Source organism: Tachypleus tridentatus, chromosome 8, assembly GCF_004210375.1.
Source record: "Tachypleus tridentatus isolate NWPU-2018 chromosome 8, ASM421037v1, whole genome shotgun sequence".
NCBI classification, from domain to species: Eukaryota; Metazoa; Arthropoda; class Merostomata; order Xiphosura; family Limulidae; genus Tachypleus; species Tachypleus tridentatus.
Window position 1 is genome coordinate 23,970,829 of NC_134832.1, and position 22,531 is coordinate 23,993,359.

The following is a 22,531-nucleotide window of genomic DNA, read 5'->3' on the forward strand; positions in this document are numbered from 1 at the left end:
TTGCATTGTTAGACTCAACCACTTATTTGAGTAGAGCTTCAAAAGTTGAAAATAAGAAAAGGGAAAATAAAAATAAAAACTTTTTTTAGCATTTAATAGGGAAAATGTGAACACTATAAAATTCGCCTAAATACTAGCTGGTCAAAAGTTTAAGACCTTCCTGAAATGAAGCGTTAATCGGTAAACACGTAACGAAATTTAGTCATTTGTGTTTAAGCATTAGTGTTGTCAACATCTCCCACTGACATCTCCTGTGTTACATTGGCAAAGGCTAAAAAGTTGAGAGAGTTTGAATGTGGCAGAATTATCGAGCTGCAAAAGCAAGGTATCTGTCAACATGCCATCGCTGGTGAGATTGAGCACAGTAAAGCTGCTGTTGCAAGTTTCTTGAAAGACCCTGAGGGATACAGAACGAAGATTTCAAGTGGTTGGCCCAAGAAAATTTCATCGGGATGAACTTTCACATTTCTCACTTATTTTAGTGGAATTGGTAAAATAAAAATCAGGAAAACAAGCTAAATTCCTGTGCTGTTCAAACAGGCTTACTGACTGACCAAGTGCTAAACTGCAAAGCATGCTGGCACAGTGCTGGGACCACTTCAGTACTGGCACCATTGTGTATTAGCAGGTTTGTGCACAGTGCCCAATTATTTTGTATATCATCATTTCTTATGATTAATTTAAATCAGCTTTAAACACAGATATGGTTTTACACTCACAGTCACTTGCCTGAAACTTGATATTTGTTCATCTTTATAAAGCAAAATAGCTTTAATTTCACCTTTTACAATAAACCAGTATTTTTGTGATGGGGTCTTATGGATTGTTATTCCATGGCAACTTTCATGGTTGCCTCATAATGTTTGATGATGTACTAATTCTAGGCAAGTCACTTACTGACTTGAAGAACACCTAACTCTGTGATATTTGAAAAAAACAAACAAATAAACAACCTTTTCTTCTCATAGTTTAGAAAAGCGAACAAATTTAGTTCACTAGGTTACTTTGTATAATGCAACTTTTGAATTTTGTGTCTTAATAACAATACTAAATTTATTATTTTCAGATTAATAATCACTTCTACAGAAGTAAATAAAATCTTAAAAGTGCATGTATTACACCAGCTTGTAATAATTTCATTTGTTCTAATAAAGCAATAATAAAATATGCTTCTTGGTTGTAACTTACATTCTGAATATCTGCTTTGATCTCTGGAAACAGATTGATGAACTTGACATATGTGGTAAGCAACAAGGCCCTAGTCTGTGCTGTACATAGGTGATATTTCGAATGTAGCAAATTAAACTGAACAAAAGGACTGCAACAAAAGTGTTAGTTATTAAAATTTGCTTATCATAAGATTTAAAAAAATAAACAAGTAAAAGGAGCTTACTTCAATGGCCTAAGAACTGTTCCCAAGTAATTAGTTTTAAAAATGTCTTTTACTGTTAAAATGAAAGTTAACACTATAAAGCTATCTACTTTTAAATGCTTATTTGTAAAATGTGTAGTGATGAAATTTGCTGTAATAGATGCAAGATATTTTTAATCGAAAGAGCATGTGACAAAAAATAAACAAATCTTTCAGGTATTAATCCTAATTACTGTTAGTGACCATATAGTAATATTAATAATACAGTATTAATAGTTATATTAGAGATCATAACTGCATGAATTCTAACACTTCACACAAAAACAGATGCAGCACTGCTTATTCAGTGCATGGAAATTAACAAACCTAAGCAATAATCATCAGATTTCTGCAATTTGTTCTTATAAACGTCTACATTAACAATTTTCAGTTCTCTATAACTAATAAAATGTTATTTTATGTCAATAGTTTTTTAGGTTCTCACATTAAAATAACTTTATACTGAAGGTTGAGTATGTTACCTGAAAATACTTTTGAATATGCAAGTTAGTAATTAACATAAAAACTACACCTAATATACAGTCCTTGTGGAATTGCATCCAAAAGAACTACATTTTGCTTGTGATACCAATGAAATCTGATTGTTTTTTGAAATAACAGCCCTTTCTAATCCAAAATATTCATGCAGTCAAATCATAAATGTGCATTCTGAATGGAGATATAGAATTTCTGAGATGAGGAGATCCCTTATACTTAATGGCACCGAAAACAAAGGAATGTAGGTCAATTTGGGAAACCAGGACTATCTATAAAGAGACCTGCAACAAGTCATACTCCAACCATAGTAAGTAAAGTGCAGTGTTTTGCTAATGGTCAGTAACAAAAAGTGTTCACATATCTCAGAGAACAGTGGGCAATATAATCAAGGAGAATCTCCATTTACAAAAGTAACACCAGTTGCTTCCATTACACACCAGCTCAAACATTACATATCTCATGCAGCTAGAGAATAAGTGTGGTATTCATGTTATTCCATCTAAAGACTATCAGTCAAGTCAGTGGACACAGTGTTTAGGGATTTTTGTGTGATTGGACTGTTCAAATGGGTGCTGTGGAATTGTTATTTTCTCACATTAGATGGTTTTTATGGAAAACTGAGGGAAGAAGGGTGTGCATGCCAGTGTTATGAGAGCATTTTGCAATGAAAACCACAATGCAGGGTTACTGTCAAAGATATGTAATCATCATGTATGGAAAAATGGACTATAAGCATGCAGTGAGGCTCCTAAATAATTTTTAATACAATGTATTCAAACATCTGGATTAATTTCAACTCTGCTAAAATTACTTATATTTATATTTTTTTATTATTAAACTACAAGTTTAATCTCATTACATTTGTACACATACATGAACCATATTTAATTTTGAAAGTAAAGCTTATATTTTTTGTAAAAAAATAAAGCTTCATCCATTTTACATTATATTCATTCTTGTATAAACATTAAACTAACATTACCATTTATTTACCTATCAATCTAAGACTTATTTAGACCACTGTTATTGTTCAATGAAAATTTGTTGTTTTGTCTTAAGTTAGTTTTCTTGTAATTAAATTTATTTATATCTATTGTGTAGATTATTTTTGTTTTTTTAATTATTTTCTCAATTCTTCTTTTCTTCAGTTTTCACTTAATTGTTAAAAAAATAACTATTTCTTCAAATCTATTTTTCAATGTGTTAAATAGTTCTTTTGTTATTGTAATATGAAATTTAAAATTTTGTCTTCTATAACAACAACTTCTGATAAGATCAAGCGAGGAAATTAAAAATCAATTTATTAATGAGTATAGCTAATTAAATGTATATATTTATCACATTAGTTCTTAAAGATTAATAATGCATTTCTCACCAGTTGGGCATTTTCTCATCACTAATAATATTTTCATCCATAAACCAATATATCTCAATAGGTTTAACAAGCTTATGAGGTTTAAGGCTAACCCTAAATACATTTAGTATGATTAACAATGCAAACCTTTTTAATAAAAGTATAATAATCACAGTTAAAATTAAAAAATAACATTGGACTTGTTCAACATCTTAAATACTGTAAATGAAATAAAGTGCACCATATTTATGTTATGTCTAGACACTAGCCACTAGCTGCAAACACCGTCATCATACAAAAGAGAAATAATATTTACTTTTATGAAGCAAAGCTTTAACTTACCTTGATCGCTGATCTCCAGCAATCAGGTTTCCAAATTCTCCTAAAATATACCCTGCAACTTTTACCATGTTTTCATGACAAGCTGGAGCCTGCAAAGACTAACACACAAACAACCAAATAAAAATTTATGTTGTGTTCAGTAGAGATGGGGTAAGATTTACACATTTGAGTTCTCCTTCTTCCCAATGTGTTTATGTACTTAAGTATTTTAAACATTACTTAATACAAATAATCTTAATTTTATAATAATCAGCTTTTCACAGAAATCCTTAGTTATGAAAATATACTATATCAAACCTTTTGGCTAAAATACCAACCAAAATTGTTGTTATAACTACCAGTCATTTCAACCAGAATAATTTTCATTTACTTAAACTGCACCATACATATCCTTATTAATTTGGTTTGTTTTGAATTTTGCGCAAAGCTACACGAGGGCTATTCTCGCCAGGCATCCCCAATTTAACAGTGTAAAGACTAGAGAGAAGGCAGCTGGTCATCATAATCCACCACCAACTCTTGGGCTACCCTTTTACCAGTGAATAGTGGGATTGACCATCACATTATAATACCCCCATGGCTGAAAGGGCGAGCAAGTTTGGCACGACAGAGATTTGAACCTGTGACCCTCAGAGTTGAGTGCCTTATCCACCTGACCATGCTGGGCCTACATATTCTAATATAAAACACTTTTCAGTTTTTTTGTTTTTTAAATAAAAAAGATGAGTTATCACTATTCTGTAATTACATCTGCTGAGTTTTGAGTCTCTTTGTTTTTCATCTTCTATCCTTCTGAGAAAAACTGGAAACTCCCCACCCATATATATTTTGTTGATTACAGAAATAATGCTTATAAGACTTACCTCAAAAACTGTTTTGGCAGCATACCCTTGAACATCTTCTCTGTTGATGACAATCTGTATAACTCTGTACCAAACCTGTCAAGAAAAAAATACTTCTACAACCTAATAAAATTTTAACTTATTGCACGTATAACAAATGGACAAGGATGCACAACAGATAATTTTTTTAAGGACAACACTTCTGGAATGTTCAAATTTACTTTATGTAAGCATAAACCAGGAACAGTTTATGCATTGTAACATAAGTCTTTTATCACCTTGAATATTCAAGATGACCAATGCTGCCAACATAGCTGTTTTAAGGTGCTCAAGGAACAAACAATTAATGAAATATTCAGGTTTACTCCTGATCAAATGGTAGACTTATTTGGAATTGCCATTCCTTTAAGTAGTCATCAAATGCTAAAACACAGTAATGAACAAACATTCCATGATTGATTAAATAATTTTTATTGTTTTTACAAAAAACTTGGTTGCACTGATTTGTAGTTTAATTCAAACTTTGTGTTCAATTAGACAAATATTATCTTTACTGCATAAGTATTTAGGAAATATTTATTTAATAAATAAGTGTTACTGAAAGAAATTGGGAATACTGATAACATTAAGTTTATTTAAATGTTTTGTTAAAAATAATAAAGTTTCTTATTAACTTGTAACTACTAGATACCAAGAGATACTACTTTATATATATAAAATACATTCATTGATTGTAGTAACAGAAAGTTTGTCCACCTAACTGAAACATTGTCAACAGGGATGTGAACTGACAAATTGAAAAGGGTGTACTTACAGCAGTAATAGAACTTAAATCATGATACCGAGCATATGATAAGTAAAGAGTTATAGTGATCGCTAAAGTTATTTTAATAACAATACTAAAAATGATTTATTTCATGCAATTGTTTGAGTTTAGTACAAGGATAAAATCTTACATTTAAGTAACAGAAAAGTAAAAGCTTTCTAAATTGATTCAGTATCAAACTGTCAAGTTTGTTAATTGGTCAAAATATATAACTTAACTAATATACAACCTTCAATTTCTCCATTTTCTATTTCACACAGTTGGGAAAGTAGGATGACAGTTTCAGCTTTTACATGGGAAGCTTTTAATTCAGAAATTGTATTTATATCTTTGAAATAAATGTAACGAAAATCTGCAGAAAGAACCAATATTAAATGCTATCTTAACTTGCAAGATAAAGACAGGTTAAGACCAAACTATTTATCTTTAACCCTTCACATTTGGGCCTGGCTTATTTGCACATTACAATCCTTTACAATGTTAACTTATTTTTATTACCAATTTATGTCAGTACAATTGTCATTAAAACAGTTTATTTCGATATTAATTTCAAACACAAGTATTAAAAATTTCCAGTCTTCTATCTTGAGACGATTTAGATAATCAACTTCACAGAGCTAATGAATGTTTTTAGCAAATAGGAAAAAAAACTCTTATCTACATAAGGCTGTCTATGACTGTATGATTCTGGTGCAAACATTATATTTCTGCTTGTAACATTCAATGAATTTTTTCACCTATTTTCATGTTACTCTAGAAAGCCAGATAATTTAAAGAAACCTTGGAACACTTTATTCAAGCAATTAATGTGTCTTCCTAGACTCATAGAATTTACAGATTGGAAAAAAAACAAGTTCTGCAAAACAGCATCACTTCTCACCTCTTCACTAACATAATCTCCAGCAATTCGGATGAGGTTCAGAATAACATCTACATACCAGGTGTAGTCTGAGGCATACTTTTCAGCAAGAATAGCAACTTTCATAACCTGTAAAACAATACAACAATAATATTACAACAAATAAAACACCTTAAAATTGTAAAATAATGAAAAAAAGCATTAGTCAGTACCTAAAGTTAATGCTTGTAATATATTTTTTCCAAACTAAGGTATGAATATGTTAAATGTGGTAATTTAATTATAAAATTTTATTTTCATTTACCAACAGGATTACTTGGTTTATAAACTTGTATCTTTAAATAACTGCAACCATACAATTATTTAATAAAGTATACATAAAATATCCTTTGGAAAATGCCAATTATAGATTTTAATGTGCAGTGTGTCAAAGCTAAATAAATAAATTTGCATCTAATAATAAAAAAACTTTAAACTTCAGGAAAAATCATTTTAATATACCATTTCATCTTGTGCCTTTCATGATACAATGTAACACAGCAAAAAAATAAGTCACTGCTAACTAAATTGTACATTTCTAACATTGTACAATATATACTTGTTCAATTTTGGAGCTTACCATTTCTAACATTGTACAATACATACTTGTTCAACTTTGTAGCTTACCATTTTTTTAATGTCTTAGATTATTATGATTTCTTACCATCACATCTTTTGTATATAAGCTATTCTTTCATACATGTCTTTAAGATAGCTTAAGTATCAAACTTTGGCCCTTACACTTTCTCGTGTATCAAGAAATTTAACTTATGTTTCATACTTTTCAATTACATGCTGCCATGCATGCTATGTATTATGGTATCTATTGCTATGGATAGAATACAAAAGTTGCGAGTAGAAGACCCAGGATTTAGAACATGAAATGAATTTGTGATATTCTAGAGTCTTGTGTACTCCTTAAATGTTTAAGAACATTGATTTGTTGTAACTGGAAAAGTGTTCAATATTTTCTTATATCCTTTCAAGTAATAAACCATAAGGATTTATTTTATACTTTTCACAGCCATACACTTGAACACTGTGGTAAAATGTGCCATGGTGTAATATCCTCATTGGCCTAATGACATTTTTACAATTATCACAAATCAGTAAATGTTTTTCAGAATTCATCAATGTTAACTGACAGTGTGAGGTTGGGAAACTGCAGCATCATTACTGACAGGCTCTTGATGCTGTTTTTAACAAGATTTGAAATGAACTGTAGAGAAATGTAATAACCATATAACACACAATGAAGTATATCAACACTTGATATTCAGTTTCTTTTATGAAACTCATTGTCTCAAAAATTAAATGCACACAATTTAAAAAAAAAACAATCATGTATAATGGTATGTTACTTTGAAGTTTTGAATACTCATAGAAGTAGCCTAAATAATGGAAAAATGTTACAAAATCATCAATGCATTTTTACATCTTGTACTGAGTTTTGTTTACAATATTCAAAGTGTTTTATAGGAAAATATTAAGAAATATTTCTCCAACAATTTTAACAGTGAATAGATTTTGTAGAAGAAAAAGGATAAATAGTAATATAAATATTTAAAGAAAGACTCAAAAACATTTTATGTGCTCCTAAGCAGACAACAGTTGTACATTCAGTGGACTCTAAAGTTTCCAACATAAAATTCCTTTATGCTAATCAAAATGACTGTTTAGAGAGACCACTTTACCATTTCTTCACGTATTGAATAATCAGCTGTTTCCAGGTAATTCAGCATCTCTCCAACAATTTCTTCGGCATTAGTTTTATCACACATAGCATACAGTAAATCTACTGCTCTTTGACGGACACTGACATCTCTTTCAGTCTTGAAATGAAAATAAAATTTTCAAATCAAAAACATAACTTTTATCAAATGAAGAAATGACACTTGTAAACTGTAAATACATCAGGTGTAGTTACAATAATACTTAAATGACTCAAAATATAGTTTGTTACATATAATGTGAACAAATTTCAAATTATTTTAAAGGAAAAAATCAATCAGTGTAAACATGTAAAAACATTACAGTCATAAAATAATGAAATCAACATGTATTACACATATATTAGGCCCTCTCAAAGTACAGGTCAAAGGGTGCATGTCACAATGTGTTTCAGTTGTTTCAAAATTTAATCAACTATTATCATTGTTTGTCAATAAAACTGGCATCACAGTGTAGTTTATAATTCAATTTTGAAAATACATAATTTTTTTAATTGGAAAGAAAATATTTAAAATTCCAAAAGTACTATTTTCTGTCATTAAGCATATATTCATGTTATTACTCAGTTTATCTTTCATTATGCCTACCATACAATGTCTATTTTTGTTAATTAACCATAAACTCAATATAATTTTCATTAACCATAAAACTCAAGACATTTACAAGCTAGGGTATAAAATAAAAACCTCCAGCTTTTTTGTTCTGAATTGTTGAGATATCAGTATATTTTACAAATTTACAAGGGTAACCCTGCCCATTACTCTGATTTTTTGAAACCTCTTGTCTACTCATGCTTATTGTTCTTTAGTACATGTTAGTAACAAACAGAAAAAACATTTTAAACTACATAAATCCTACAGTTGTTTGTAATTGATGGGCAAACTTGTAAGCCATTTCTCTGAACAGAAAGAATATTTCAAAAATCCACATATAGCTTAGTTAGAAAGCCAGATACATCACAGTGGCTTTTATGAGTAAAAGTATAGTAGTTTGATAATTTTTTGGTTTTATAAAATGCATCTTTGAAATCTACAGAAACGAATTTCTCTTTTCCCTTCACTTGAGAAAATAAACAAGGCTTAGCAAGCAAGTACAATGCACTACAACAACTCACCTTCAAAACATTTTAAGTACTAGGGATCACTGCTTTTTTAAATAGCTTTTATTTATTGCTCTATTTTAACAAAAATAACTAAAAATGAATCATTTATGGGTAAACAGTGGTAATATACACATACACATGCACACACATGTTCGTAAGCACTTGCACACTTTGTCTACCCACACTACAAAATTCTAACCACCCTTAGAGGATAACTAACATCCAAATCACTATCGACATTATCATATTGGCCTACATTTTGTAATGAATCATGTCACCAACATTTTATCCCACATTATTACTTTAGACAGTTGTCACTGCAACTACCATATTATAAACAAGCTGATAAACTCTGTTCCACTGTGTTTTTGGAACCAGGATTAGAATAAATTCTGTGGTAAAGGTCTGGTAAATGTACAGCACAAGCTTATTTGTTACTGATGAAGTTATACAAATAGTCTAATGGTGTAATAGTGGTAGGATCAGTGACTCATTCCTTTATATTTGGGAGGTTTCTACTTTCCATTTAAGCTGCTAACAGTAAAATAACCATACAAAATATTTGCAAAAAAGTTTGGAGTAGAAACTCTCAAGGGATGTAATCTGGAAATTCATGGTTAATATCAAAGAATAAAACTGTACTACTCACATTATTTCACATTTTTCATTCTTTAATGTTTATGGCAATTACAAGGTTGGTCACATTCAGTGACCTTGTACAGGGTTAAGGTAAAGAAAATAACAAATAAAGCAGTTTCTCTGAAAAGAAAAAACCCATAAAAATTTGATATTTATTTAGAATGTTTTAGAACCTATGCAAATGAATATGAAAATTTTCACATGAAGAAAAGTATTTTTAATCTTAAAATGAAAATTAAATATTCATGAGCAAATGTTTAGTAAAATATGACTTAAAACATATGGTTTAAGTATGAAAACTCTGATGGCCATTTTAGGGTCATACTGTGGGTGGAATCCACTGAGTAGTAACAAAGAGAGTTAATAAAGACCCAATGATTTTGATGAGGACATTTATGTCAACAAACCTTCAGGGCAGTGACAACAGTTTCCTGGTGTTTTTTAACAGCTTCATGAGAAAATTCTGATGTAGCCAATAAACACATGCTCTCTAAGGCCAAGTACCTGAGAATGAAATAATAAATCACACTTCTTTAATCATACCAATCAATGAACTTAATCATCATAATTTAAGTACTTAGATATAATAAATATCTTTGAAAAATACATTATGTTTAATACTAATACAGTTAATTCCTTACTGAGTCATGAAAACTATGTGGAAAATTTAGGTTACAGAACAAACATAGAATATTTATATTATTTCTAACACACACTTGTATGCATGATGTATAAAGATATTAACTTATGACTGAGTTTGTCAACCACAACATTAATTTTGAAATGGACTACGTGAGAAAATACTGGTTGGTTGGTTAATTTGGTGTTTTATGGCACAAAGCAACTAGGCTATCTGCAAACATCTGGTAAAAAGTTAAAATTAAAGTAAAATTAGTAAAATTCATAAGAGAAATCAAGGTAAAACAAAATAAAGTTTAAAAAAACATAAATAGCATTAAAACCAATTTTTACATCTAGTCTACAGTGTAAGAAAGAAACTACAGTAATACAAGTTATAAAGGACTTTCTGTAGTATAATTGTAATTATCATAACTTGCCAGGAAGACTAACAGGTAAGTTCAAAAACCACCATTAGTTACCTGAAGTTGGCCTTTCCAGTCTTGGTTCTGAGCTATTTGATGTTATGGCCATTTTCAGAAAGTAAAGTAACAAAAGTTTTAAAAGACTTGTAGCAAAATTTTAATTATAACTCACCAGGATGACTAATGGGTAGTTCAAACAGTAGTGTTAGTCACCTGAAGTTGGTCTTTTCAGTCCTGGTTTCGAGTTATTTGACATTACAGCCATTTTCTAATTTCAAATCAAACTAGATGTATTTTGATTCTTAAAAGGGAATCACATTAAAAAGGTCTAATGTATAAATTAAAAAAACTTAAGTAGCATTAAAAAGATTAATGCCCTTTAAAAAACTAAAAACATTTCCAAGGTGGACAGTGTCATCATCACCAATAACACTGTCTAACTTTACAGATAAACCTTGGGACAGAACATGTTTAAAATGGTGCTGTCGTTGAGAGTCATGATAACGGCAAGAAAGTAAAGTGTGGCTTATTGTGACCCAAGTGTTACACAGACAACACGTTGATGCAGTCCCAGATAAAAAAAAACAATGAGTTAAAAAACAGTGACCAATGCGTAGTCTAGTAAGAACAAGTTCCTCTTTCCTATCCTTAAAATAGCAAGAAGGCCAAAGTCCAATAGAGGGTTTTATTTGGAAAAGTTTGTGTTCACGTTGCTCATTCCAAGTCGATTTCAAACTGGCACAGAGCCAAGTCTTGAATAGAGGACCATAGTCCACATATGGAACAGGCACAGCAGTGATAGTGCCAGAACAGATTTAATTAGCTGTGGTGTCGGCGAGCTTGTTCTCGCGAATACCAAAGTGGCCTAGTATCCAGAAAAACTGGATAGAAGTAGATGTTAAACAGAAATGGGCCAGTCAGTTTTGAATATCAGTAAGAACAGGGTGAGAACTAACATGAAGCAATTCCAGGGCCAGTAGAGAACTAAGTGAATCAGTATAAATAGTGCAGTTAGTTTCAGTACTGCTTAACTTCTTTGTGATCCAGAACAAGAAAAATGGCACACAGTTCAGCAGTGAACACAGAAGCTGTAGAAGATATTCTGTGTGCAACAACCAAATTGTAACAAACCATGACAGAGCCCACACAGTCACCTGATTTCGAACCATCTGTATAAAGAGGAGTGGATGGATAGTTCGAAAGATGTTCAGCAAGTAACACACAGTATTTCTAATCAGGAGTGTCTGTTTTTCTCAGATGACAAAGACAGATCACATTTGGGAACTGTAAGAAGCCATGATAAGATGGGCTGACCAGTGGATACAGCAATGTTGTCCATGGACAGACCAAATTCATCCAACTGTGCCTGGATACAAAGGCCAAAAGGAGCAATGGCAGATCATCTGTTCTGAAAAAGTATGGCCAACTGAGTAAGCAAAACACAATCTCAGGTGGAATGCTTTGGTAAGGAACAACGTTTCGAAGCATATAGTAAAGACAGTTACAAATGGCAGAGGTGCAAAGAAGGTTCATGAGACACTGTGTATAAGATGTGAACTGGGGAGTTGCAGAAAGCCCTAGTGCAGAGCCAAAGTCCTTGATGATGAATGGGTCCAGCATCTTTAACACCAAGGTCCTGGCAGAACCACAGACCAGTGATCCACAGTCGAGTTTCAATCGAATAAGAGCACAATATATTTTTAGCATAGAACATCAGCTAACTACTCAAGTGATGGAAAAGAGGACATGGAAGATGTTCAGTGCTCTTGTACATTTGACCCATAGCTACTTGATGTATCGTATAAATGTCAACTTATGGTCAAAGATAAGCCCCAAGAACTTTGTCTCAGGGACAATAGGCAACACAACTTCACTGATACAGAGTTCGAGATCAAGGTGAATACTCCGTTGGCAGCAAAAGTGCATGCAAGCGGTTTTAAAGAGAAGTTAAAGCTGTTTGCTGTGCTCCACTTCAGTAAACGATTGAGGGTAGTCTCTAGCTGCCGCTCAGTATACCTCATGTTTGATGACCGACATGAGATGGGAAAGTTGTCAATATAGAGACTGTTTGCAACAGTGAGAGGGGGTTCTTCAGTGATAGCTTTAATCTTTATACTGAAAAATGTGACACTCAAAACACAGCCGAGAGACTCCAAGCTCCTCTAAAAAGCAATGGGAAAGTGTTGAACCCACAGAAACTTGGAATCACCTGTCTATTAAAAATTTTAATAAAAATGGGCAAATGGCCAAGCAACCCATATATATGGAGGTCTCACAAAATGCCATACCTCCATGTTGTATCATAAGCCTTCTAAATGTCAAAGAATACTGATACAAGATGTCGTCATTTGAGAAAGGCTTCTGTGATTGACGTTTCATGTCGAATCAGGTGGTCCATGGTGAAGAGCTGTCATTGGAACCTACACTGGGTGGGGGAAAGGAGGTTGTTTGATTCAAGGAACCAAACAAGAGGAGTATTAACCATTGTCTCTAAGATCTTAGAGAGAACTTTTCAAAGCAATTGGATGGTAGTTAGAGAAAGGTAGGACAATAGCCTGGTGCCAGGCATCAGGAAAAACATTCTTTTGCCAGATCCAGTTAAAAACAATAAAAAAAATAGCAAGAGAAGCAGGAGATATATGGTGCAGAATTTCATAGGTTTCAGGTTTGATCGATGTACTGCCAGACCGATGAAGGGCCAGTTTGAGTTCCACCAGTGTAAAGGGACGATTAGTCACAGAGACAATCATATTTGAAAGGAAAAAGGTGATCGCTCTGCCCGAGTCTTGGTAGTTAAGATGGTGGAGGAAGAAGCAGAAGTGCTTGGTACCTAGCAAAAGTTAGAATTATATTGCCCATTGAACTTTTGAACCTTGTCCCATATGACTTTGGAACTGGTGGTAGAAGATATGCTGGTTGTGAACTTAACCCAAGATTCCTACTGGCTTTGATGTCTTACCCACCAAGCATGTACATGGGTCTGCTGGAAAGTGATGTGGTGCAAGAGTGTGGGATACCTATAAAAAAGTAACCCATGCCTGTTTTTGAGCCTTCCATGCCATGTGGCAGGCATGATTCAACCACGGACAAGGATATCATGGAAAACGTGTTGAGGTTTTAGGAACACATTGAGCAGCTGCTACACAGTCATTGGCAAGATCAAGTTCTGCAAGAGCAGTGAAAGATGGCTAGTTTGCTTGATGCAGCTTCCACTGGGGCACATTGGTTAGGTGCCATTGCTCAAAAGCAAGTCTCTTTTAAAATTATAGGAAAATGATCACTGCCTTGTGGATTATTATCAACCCTCCATGAAAAGTGTGAGAATAGTGAAAGAGAGCAAACTGAGAGACGAATACCAGTAAAGGACTGACTAGTGCATGAAAATAAGTATAAGAACTACTATTGAAAAGAGAAAGGTTGTGATCAGAGAGCATATGCCCGATGGAGCGTCCTCTGCCATCAATATCAACACTTCTCCAGATGGGATGATGTACATTAAAGTTCTCCAGAATTAAAAGTGAGACGGCAACTGTTCAATGAGATCATCAAGGTCTGACTGATCATAGGTCTCTCCAGGCGACACATAGAGAAAACAAACAGTGATGGTACGACCCAAGGACACATGGATGGCTATAGCTTCCAAGGGCATGTCAAGTAGCAAAGACAGGGTGGGCACATGCTGATCAATCAACAGTGTCACCTCCATGCACTCATCCATCACACAGCCCATCATTTCTGTACAAGGAAAATTGCCGGAAGGTGACTGTATCGGCAGGTTTCAGAAATGTTTCCTGTAAGGAAAGACATACAGGATGGTAGAAAGAAATCAGTGTTTTGATGTCATCCAGATTAGAACGTAAACCTCAACAGTTTCATTTTATCAAGGTGGCCATTTTTATTTGTGTGTAAGAGAATTGGGTAGAGAACTCTTCTGTTTTACAATCACATTTTTTATCTTTACTACTTTTATTTGAGGGAGTTCTATTGACCTCCATGGATCTTGCCCTGGGTCAACTGTGCAGGTCTTTGCTGTTGGAAGAGGATTACAGCAACCGAGGTGGTGAATGAACAATCATTTTACATCTTGGGGTGGGAGAAGACATACCTGTAAATGCCTGTACTGAAACCAAAGGAAGTGGATCTTGGGATTTGCTGGAATGTATATTAAGGACAGAGATGAGTGTTGAAGTTGACTCATCAACTTCTTTACCCAATGAGATCAAAAGACTTTTCATTTGGTTTGAGAATGTTTCTTTTGGATGCACAGAGAGATCTATCTGCATTCCCACTGTTGTAGTGTAATGAAGTGCAGTAGCATATGTCTGAGATAAAGTGGTGGACAGCAACATCTGAGCCTCAGGGTAAGTGATGCTTTTAATGTTTTTCAAATGCTGCACCTCTTTCTTCCAACCATTTAGGGCAAGAATGAAAGTAGGACAGGTGAGAGCCATTGCAACTGATGCAATGAGTGTCTGTTTCACACTCATATGTTTCGTGGTCTTTGCCACCGCAACAAACAAACATCAAGGAACTATGACGTGGCATCTTCTAGTCACCAATATGGTATACCCATATATTCTAAACCCTACAATTAAGATAACGAGCCTTGATGGTGGCAGGTGGACATGATGATGTAAATGTCAGAATGAGAACATTGGTCAGCATCATAATTCCATCTTTGCGAGTGGAGTTATGCCTTACTTCAGAAACACGTTAGGTGGAGAAACCAGCAAGAATCTCTGACTTGAGGATGTTCTTCAAATTCCTCTCAATGATAACTCCTTGTGATGAATTCAAAGTAGTACGAGTTCACTGTGTTGAGATGTAGATGTTTCCACCCATGTAACAAGGGCAAAGCTTCTTTACTGACTTTGGGAGTCAGTAAGTCCCTCTTGTGCTTTCTAAATGAAAAAAGGGAGACATTTGCCCTAAAGGTTTGTCTGAAAGAGAATGTAGTACAAGAAAATGAGGTACAACAGGTGTTACAGATGTTGAATTTTGCTGATCAGAATCTGCAAGATGTGGTCGTTTGCCTATGGACTGTTTTTTCACTATTTTATTTAAGTTTTTGTTTGGAGGATCATAATAAATAAAGGAATATTTTGGTGGCCACTGACCCCACCCACCATAGAGCCCTACAAGGGGATGCACTACAATGTCAAACAAGGACGCTGCAGCAACATCAGGGTTTTGTGAGCACTATACCCAAACACCAGTATCAGATACAATGGCCACAACACCTGTTGAGAACATCTAACATTAGTACTTGGTTGACCCTAGCCAAGTGGACCAGCCAACTGATCCAAGGCTACCCGTCTACAAGAATTCAAGGCCAAAGTGGTGCATTAGGGTTGGACCCCTCAAGCACTAGGATCATCTCCTCCCTTTTATGGACGATTATACATGGCAAATATGTGGGTGGACGTTTAGATCACAGAGGAGGTAGACTGAAAGAACAGAACCTTCCCAAGGAGATCCCCTCACCATATACAGGAATCCACACCAAGGGGTGAAAAGATAAAATAGTAAAATTTGCATTTCCACAGATAATAAACCTGGAACACAAAATTAACATTAATTTACTAACGTCTTTGCAAACTAATCAATTTCAAGAAACGATGTCAATATGGTTAAACCTTGCAATACACAGCTTTCACATAACTGCCTGTACACACATTTATGCAAACACTTTGAACACTAAAACATTTGAAAAGATGCATACATTAATAAGACTCATGTTTACTAAAATACATAAAATAAATAATCCTCTAGGGAAACAACCACTGCATATATGCATTTACATTACTTCTATGAAGCTAAATTATAAAAGAACATTTGACACAGATCACAACCACATCCAGGAAAGAAATACCTCAAATTTGTCTCTCTGTGTTGTAAAAATTGGCCTAGCTGATTACAAGCTCTAACAAGGAGATTTGGTTCACTGAAAAGAAAAACAACACAGTTTTACAAAACTTCTACTCATAATTTACATGAAGTATTTATCTGTCAAAACTACATAAACATAGGTACTACTCTTCTATTTGTCATTAAGTACAAAGCTACAATGGGCTGTCTGTGCTGTGCTCAATGAGCATATCAAAATCTATTATTTAGCATTATAAACCATCAGTTTTACAGCCTAGCCATAAGAACGATATAACAAAAGTTTTATCCATACTTGCATCTACCATTTGTGTTTTTGTATTTTTTTATATTATTTTTAGATTCTTTTTGTCTTAAACCTTTATTAAAATTTTTTGCTAATGATTATAGAAAGAGAACTTATGGGTGGGAGTTCCAAGTTCCTTGGTGCTAAAGATAATTTGTACTCTTATGTGAGTTATGGGGAAAATAGTCTTTCATCTTAAAACCTGAGAAAAAACTAAGGATACTGAGGCTTATCTAATTTTTTTACACTCATGGAAATAACAAAAACTAAATTTTTATTCATTTAGTAGAGTTTATTTCCTACAGTGTGCTGCTCAACTTACATAAGTAGCACATTCAATCATGCTGTGTCAAATTATTTCACAGATTAGAATACTTTTACCTATCCATATGAATTATCAGGCTGATTGCTTCAAACAGAACAGCATTTTTGGCATTGGAGTGTTGAACCTTTTTAGACTTTGGAGGCTCCTGTGCTTTATTTAAGATGGTTTCAAGACACTCTATGAGTCTGCCTCGAACTCCTGGGTCCTCTATATATATATATATATATATATATATATATATATAAACAAAATACCTTGTAGAACAATCATATTGTATACTACATCATCCTTGAAAACATAAAACTTTGGACACTGGTTTAACATGAAATATGTTCATTTATTTTGTCCATTCTGAATCAATATATTTCAGAAAGTTGAGTATGAACCATTTAAAAAGTTTTGTTAAAAATAATGATTTGCTATTTTATGATATCTGAGAGAGGTATACCATAAAAAGTTACTTAACACCACCCAAAATACAAACAATACTGTAAAGGCATTTGAATTAGACACTGTAACATATACATTCACACAACTGTCTATATGTACACCACTATCTATAATGCAAGCATATTAAGATTATGAATGTACACACAATTTATGTATGCAAAATTGCATGCATTAATAAATAAATATATCACACTAGCTGTAAAGTAACTAAATTTACATATTTTCTTCACTGAGGTATTTGATTGTCACGTTCTGGATATAAACTTAATAATAGCTAATGCAATTAAGATAAATGATTAAACTTAAGTAAATTCCCATCTTTTCTTCAGTTGGGTATTTGATTATTAAGTATGTTTTAGCTATAAACCCAATAATATCTAAAATTAAAGTATTAAGACAAAGTATTAAACTTAACTCCCATTTATGCAATTTGCATCTTACCAGGTGGGGGATAATTTTGTAGAAGTCTCAACAATTTCATAGAAAGCCAAGGAGCTGGAACAAAATAATATGTGTAGTCCTGCAGATCTGTGTATGAAGCTGTTACAATCTAAAAGGAAATCAAGTAAATTAATTGCAGTAATATGAATTTAATAACAGAGAAAAACTTTATGAAGTCTTAATACCTGAGTAAGAAATAAAAGTTAACAAGCTCTCTGACCTTTCAGAATCAGTGCCATATATTAACAGACACAAGTAACACAGGAAATACTATTCTAATTAAAAACTATTTGCTTTTTTTTCAAACAGAAATTTTGTAAAACTTAATATCTGGTCACTTCAAAATACAATAAACTCATTTTACTGTCTTTCAGTGTGAACTGAGAAAAGAAAAAAAAAAAAAAAAGATGATTCACAAAACCAAAAGAGGATGTATTTCTTCACAATAAAATTCCAAAATTAAATATGGCATATTAATCAACATTTATTAGTTTCATGTTTTTCAGATATTCAATATTTAAGAGATTAATAACAAATAAGTAAACTTAAAATTAGCTTTTAACACTAGAATAACTTACGGGGACACATTAAATTTTTAAACATATTTTATAAATTATTTATAGTTAATTTCTTGAGGATCCATTACTTCATTGGCTATATATAGAGCACCTGATAACACAAGCCACACAATAGCATCAACACTATTGCAGATTGTCCCACTGATGGAGTTCTATGTATTTCATTGAAAACAAGACATTTCCTTTCAGTCATCTTGTTTATTATAGTAAATGTCATTACATGCTAAGATATAAAATCACACAAAAATGCATACATGAATACCACTAGCAGAGCATAAAGACATCAATAATTTGAGGGTTAGGTATGGAACAATTCAGTTCTGATAGAAATTAATGTGGCTCACAAAAGAAGTTAATGTATGATATGATTCATTTAAGACATTGATATTACAATGCACCTATCACAAAAAAGGCAAACATATTCTGATGAACGAGCACCACACATAACTTAAAGTGCCTCAACCTGCATAATTCCAATCATATAAAAGTTCATGTAGGAGCAATACTTCATTTAAACTTGCTTTTCATGTATTTAAAATTTATTTTTTAATGTTTTGGTACTTAAGTAGTAATATAATGTCTATAAACTTGCTAGTACTATTAAAAAATCTATAGCAATAAATATTTCTTAAAATTTTAGAACTAACAGAAATCAACATAATGAAACTTATCAGGTTGAATGGCTACATTATTTTGTGGCCATTAAATAATGCAATTGCTAACCTTCACTACTGCCAAAAACTACTGTAAATGCACTTTGTTTCCATAGATTCATCAAAATATTGATGTTGAAGACAAATGAAAGCAAAAAAAATTTGTTTAAAGATTTTATAATGGTTGAAGACTATGAATTAACTTTCAAAATATGAAAATTAATAGTTGGAAAGAAATTTGAATAGAAGTAAATTTAATACAGATTTTGATTATCATCATCTTTGTGTGTTTATGTGTTTGATTACAAGTCATATAAACAAATCTTTTCTGAATAATATTTTTACTACATTTCCTTTATTTACTAATTATGAGAGTAAAATGTTTCTAATTAACTTCTAATCAGCAGAGAAGGAAATTCACAGTAGTCAAGAAGACAACTGCTGCCGTATTTTTCAAAATGGTCTTGATGTCCTCAGAAAATTACTAAGATCCATGGCTAAGATGACCACTTTTCAATGTCCCTTTGGCCATCATGCCCTCATGATCCATATTTGTATTGTGTACTATAATAAAGGGAAAACCACTGGGAATCACAAACATTGGACTTGTAACTACAAAAACTAAATTGTTACAAATAGCATATCACAAAATGCACTTAGTGCAGAGTGATGTGTCTTTTGTTTTTTCCAACAGTAAAATATTTTTGTAGCTTGTTCAGTCATACAATACCACAGGATCCCAGAAGCAGCAAGTAACTTAAATCAGAGCTCAAACAACTAACTCACAGAGCTCATACAGCATGTGAGAAAAGTCAGTACATACATGTGATGGTCAGTGTGAAGCATACAACTGCAAATACTCCTTGCATTAAACAAACCATAAAAAGTACAAGTAAAGGAGAATGCTATAAAACTTTTTCCTGTAGCAACCAAGTGCCAGAAACTGGAACTTTATTTTTCATTGCTAAATATGATTACATCTTAATTTTAAGCCACAGCATAGCAGCTCATAGAATGGCTCAGGCTTCTTTTTTTTACCAGTACAAACTTTTAGCTCATAGCTTCATCTCTTGAGTTATTTGATATCAAATTACAGTTTAGGATTCAGATCAAACTCATTTGATTGATATTTTTGACTATGCATAAGGTCCCATAAAATAATTTACTACAATCTTGTATAAAATAATTAAATGCTGCAGCTATTGTGAATTCCCTCTTGCTTAGAAAATTAAGGAAAATAGAATATGTCAATAATTCAGCTCAATAAATTCTTTGTGCAAATCCACCAAAGGTTTAAGCCTACCAAGTCAGTTAGCTGAATTACAAGTAGCAAGTTTTGCAATGCAATGTGTGATAATGCACGGCTTATAAATTATGAACATGTTCTGTTATTGTAGTGTAGGCCTAGTTTACTGTTTATTGGCACTAGCTCATGTTAGAAACTTTGCAAAAAAAATACTAGTAGTACTATTTGAAAATAGAATGTTGACCTTACATTATCTTGAAGGACAGGCCAGTTTCACAAGCCCCTAATCAAAAAATGAATGCCACATTTACTAAACTAACTGGAAACTCATTTCTATTCCATTAACTTGAATGTAAGTGTGGCTTTAGTGCTCTCCAGTGAATTTATTTTTGGACTTGGAGAAGATCCAAGACCTGAATCACTTATTGCCATTATTTCCGACTTCTCATTAACATATGAATATTTCTACTATATACCTCCATGAATTTCCTTCAACCATATCACTGCTTTTGTTGTAAACTGTAAAGTTAAATAATGACATTTATGAAGCTGCATGAAGAACTAAGAAGCTCAACTTAATTAATGACTTTCAGATGTACTTGAATACTAATTTTCAGCACAATACAAACATATATAATGCTTTAAAACTTACTCTATAGCACAATACAAACATTCACAATGTTTTAGAAACTTACTCTACTAAGTCTTGAGACAGCTAAAGAGATACAGCCTTTATATTCATCAGGATTTGTTTTTACTAGAGCATCAATGAGATTAACAGCAGAAGTTACCACTCCCATGTGCTGATCATTGAGAAGATGCACAATCCTAGAAGTCCATTCACCACTGGGTATTATATCAGACAGTGTCCGGAGCAGTCGCAACAAGCAGAGAGCTGCACTTTGTTTGACTACGTCAATTGTATCCCTAAACAACAAAGCTAGCCTCTTAGTTTAAACTTATTATACATCACATTTTCATCAATAAATATACTCTTTGATATTTTGTTTGGAGACTATACATTATGACTCTAGAACTAGTAATAACTAGTTTCCAATGATCATTTATTCAGTGCTCATCAACCATCAATGTTTAGAACATTTCACACTTGAAATATCTGCTCAATGAGACCATTAAAATCTGATGTTAGACATTAAAAAGAACAAAGAAACTATTTATAAAAGTTACATTATGCATGCTACATAAATCTAAATTTTCAAACATTTTCTGCAAACAATACTAAATTCCAAAGTTCAAACAGTTCTGGATTGTGACATTCAAACACAACCTTTGACCAATGTGATGGATGCATCTGTTTTAAATTTTCTGTATAAAGAAGATGAAGTTTAAACTAATGTAAGTTTAGTAAATTTTGTAAAAGACATCATAAAATCATTTGACATCATCACATGCTGCTCAAAATACCAATTTCTTTCAACACAATATTTTCCGGAATTTTCCAGCTTATGATTGTAACATATTTCCAGCCATAAACATGTTTCTTGTGTTCCTTTGAAAAACAGTTTAGTGATGGTTAGAATAAGTAAAACTAATGTATAAAATAATAAGTAACATTAGTTTTTCATTACAATCGATGTATGATTTTTTTTTAGGTCAACTAATGTCTGTATGGTGTAAACTGTACAAAATAATACACAATTATACTCACCCAGAGACTAATAGTTTAGGAATTTCAGATCCAAATGTTTCTGCCATCTCCCTACTACCAATGTTAGCAATGCACTGTAAAGCAAGGTTGACATGGATGGGATTCCGAGATGATAGGTCATTCTTAATAGACTGGATGATTAACTTCATTAACTCATTATTAGCACTGATCAACACAGAGATGAATAGGTATCCCTGTAAAAAAAATACACACAAGCCAAACAATTATTTTAATAAATAATTCTGTGTGAATTTTTTATTCCTGAAGTATTCCATTTATGTATGAAAAAAAAATTGCACTGCAACAATAAA

At 32.6% G+C, this 22,531-nt stretch overlaps 1 protein-coding gene across 3 annotated transcripts in view; it reads right to left on the reverse strand.

Annotated features, from left to right (window-relative positions):
* Positions 1-22,531, reverse strand: part of LOC143258683 (AP-2 complex subunit alpha-like) — a 67,138-nt gene that overhangs the window by 24,472 nt on the left and 20,135 nt on the right. For all 3 annotated transcript variants that reach the window (XM_076518095.1, XM_076518094.1, XM_076518096.1), the window contains exons 5-15: positions 22,221-22,414; positions 21,247-21,478; positions 18,075-18,183; positions 17,240-17,390; positions 16,559-16,630; positions 10,051-10,147; positions 7,866-8,003; positions 6,154-6,261; positions 4,469-4,543; positions 3,606-3,703; positions 1,189-1,318 (exon numbers count right to left, since the gene is read on the reverse strand). In XM_076518095.1, coding sequence (XP_076374210.1) covers positions 1,189-1,318; positions 3,606-3,703; positions 4,469-4,543; positions 6,154-6,261; positions 7,866-8,003; positions 10,051-10,147; positions 16,559-16,630; positions 17,240-17,390; positions 18,075-18,183; positions 21,247-21,478; positions 22,221-22,414 — 1,404 coding nt within the window. The remainder of the gene's footprint in view (positions 1-1,188; positions 1,319-3,605; positions 3,704-4,468; positions 4,544-6,153; positions 6,262-7,865; positions 8,004-10,050; positions 10,148-16,558; positions 16,631-17,239; positions 17,391-18,074; positions 18,184-21,246; positions 21,479-22,220; positions 22,415-22,531) is intronic.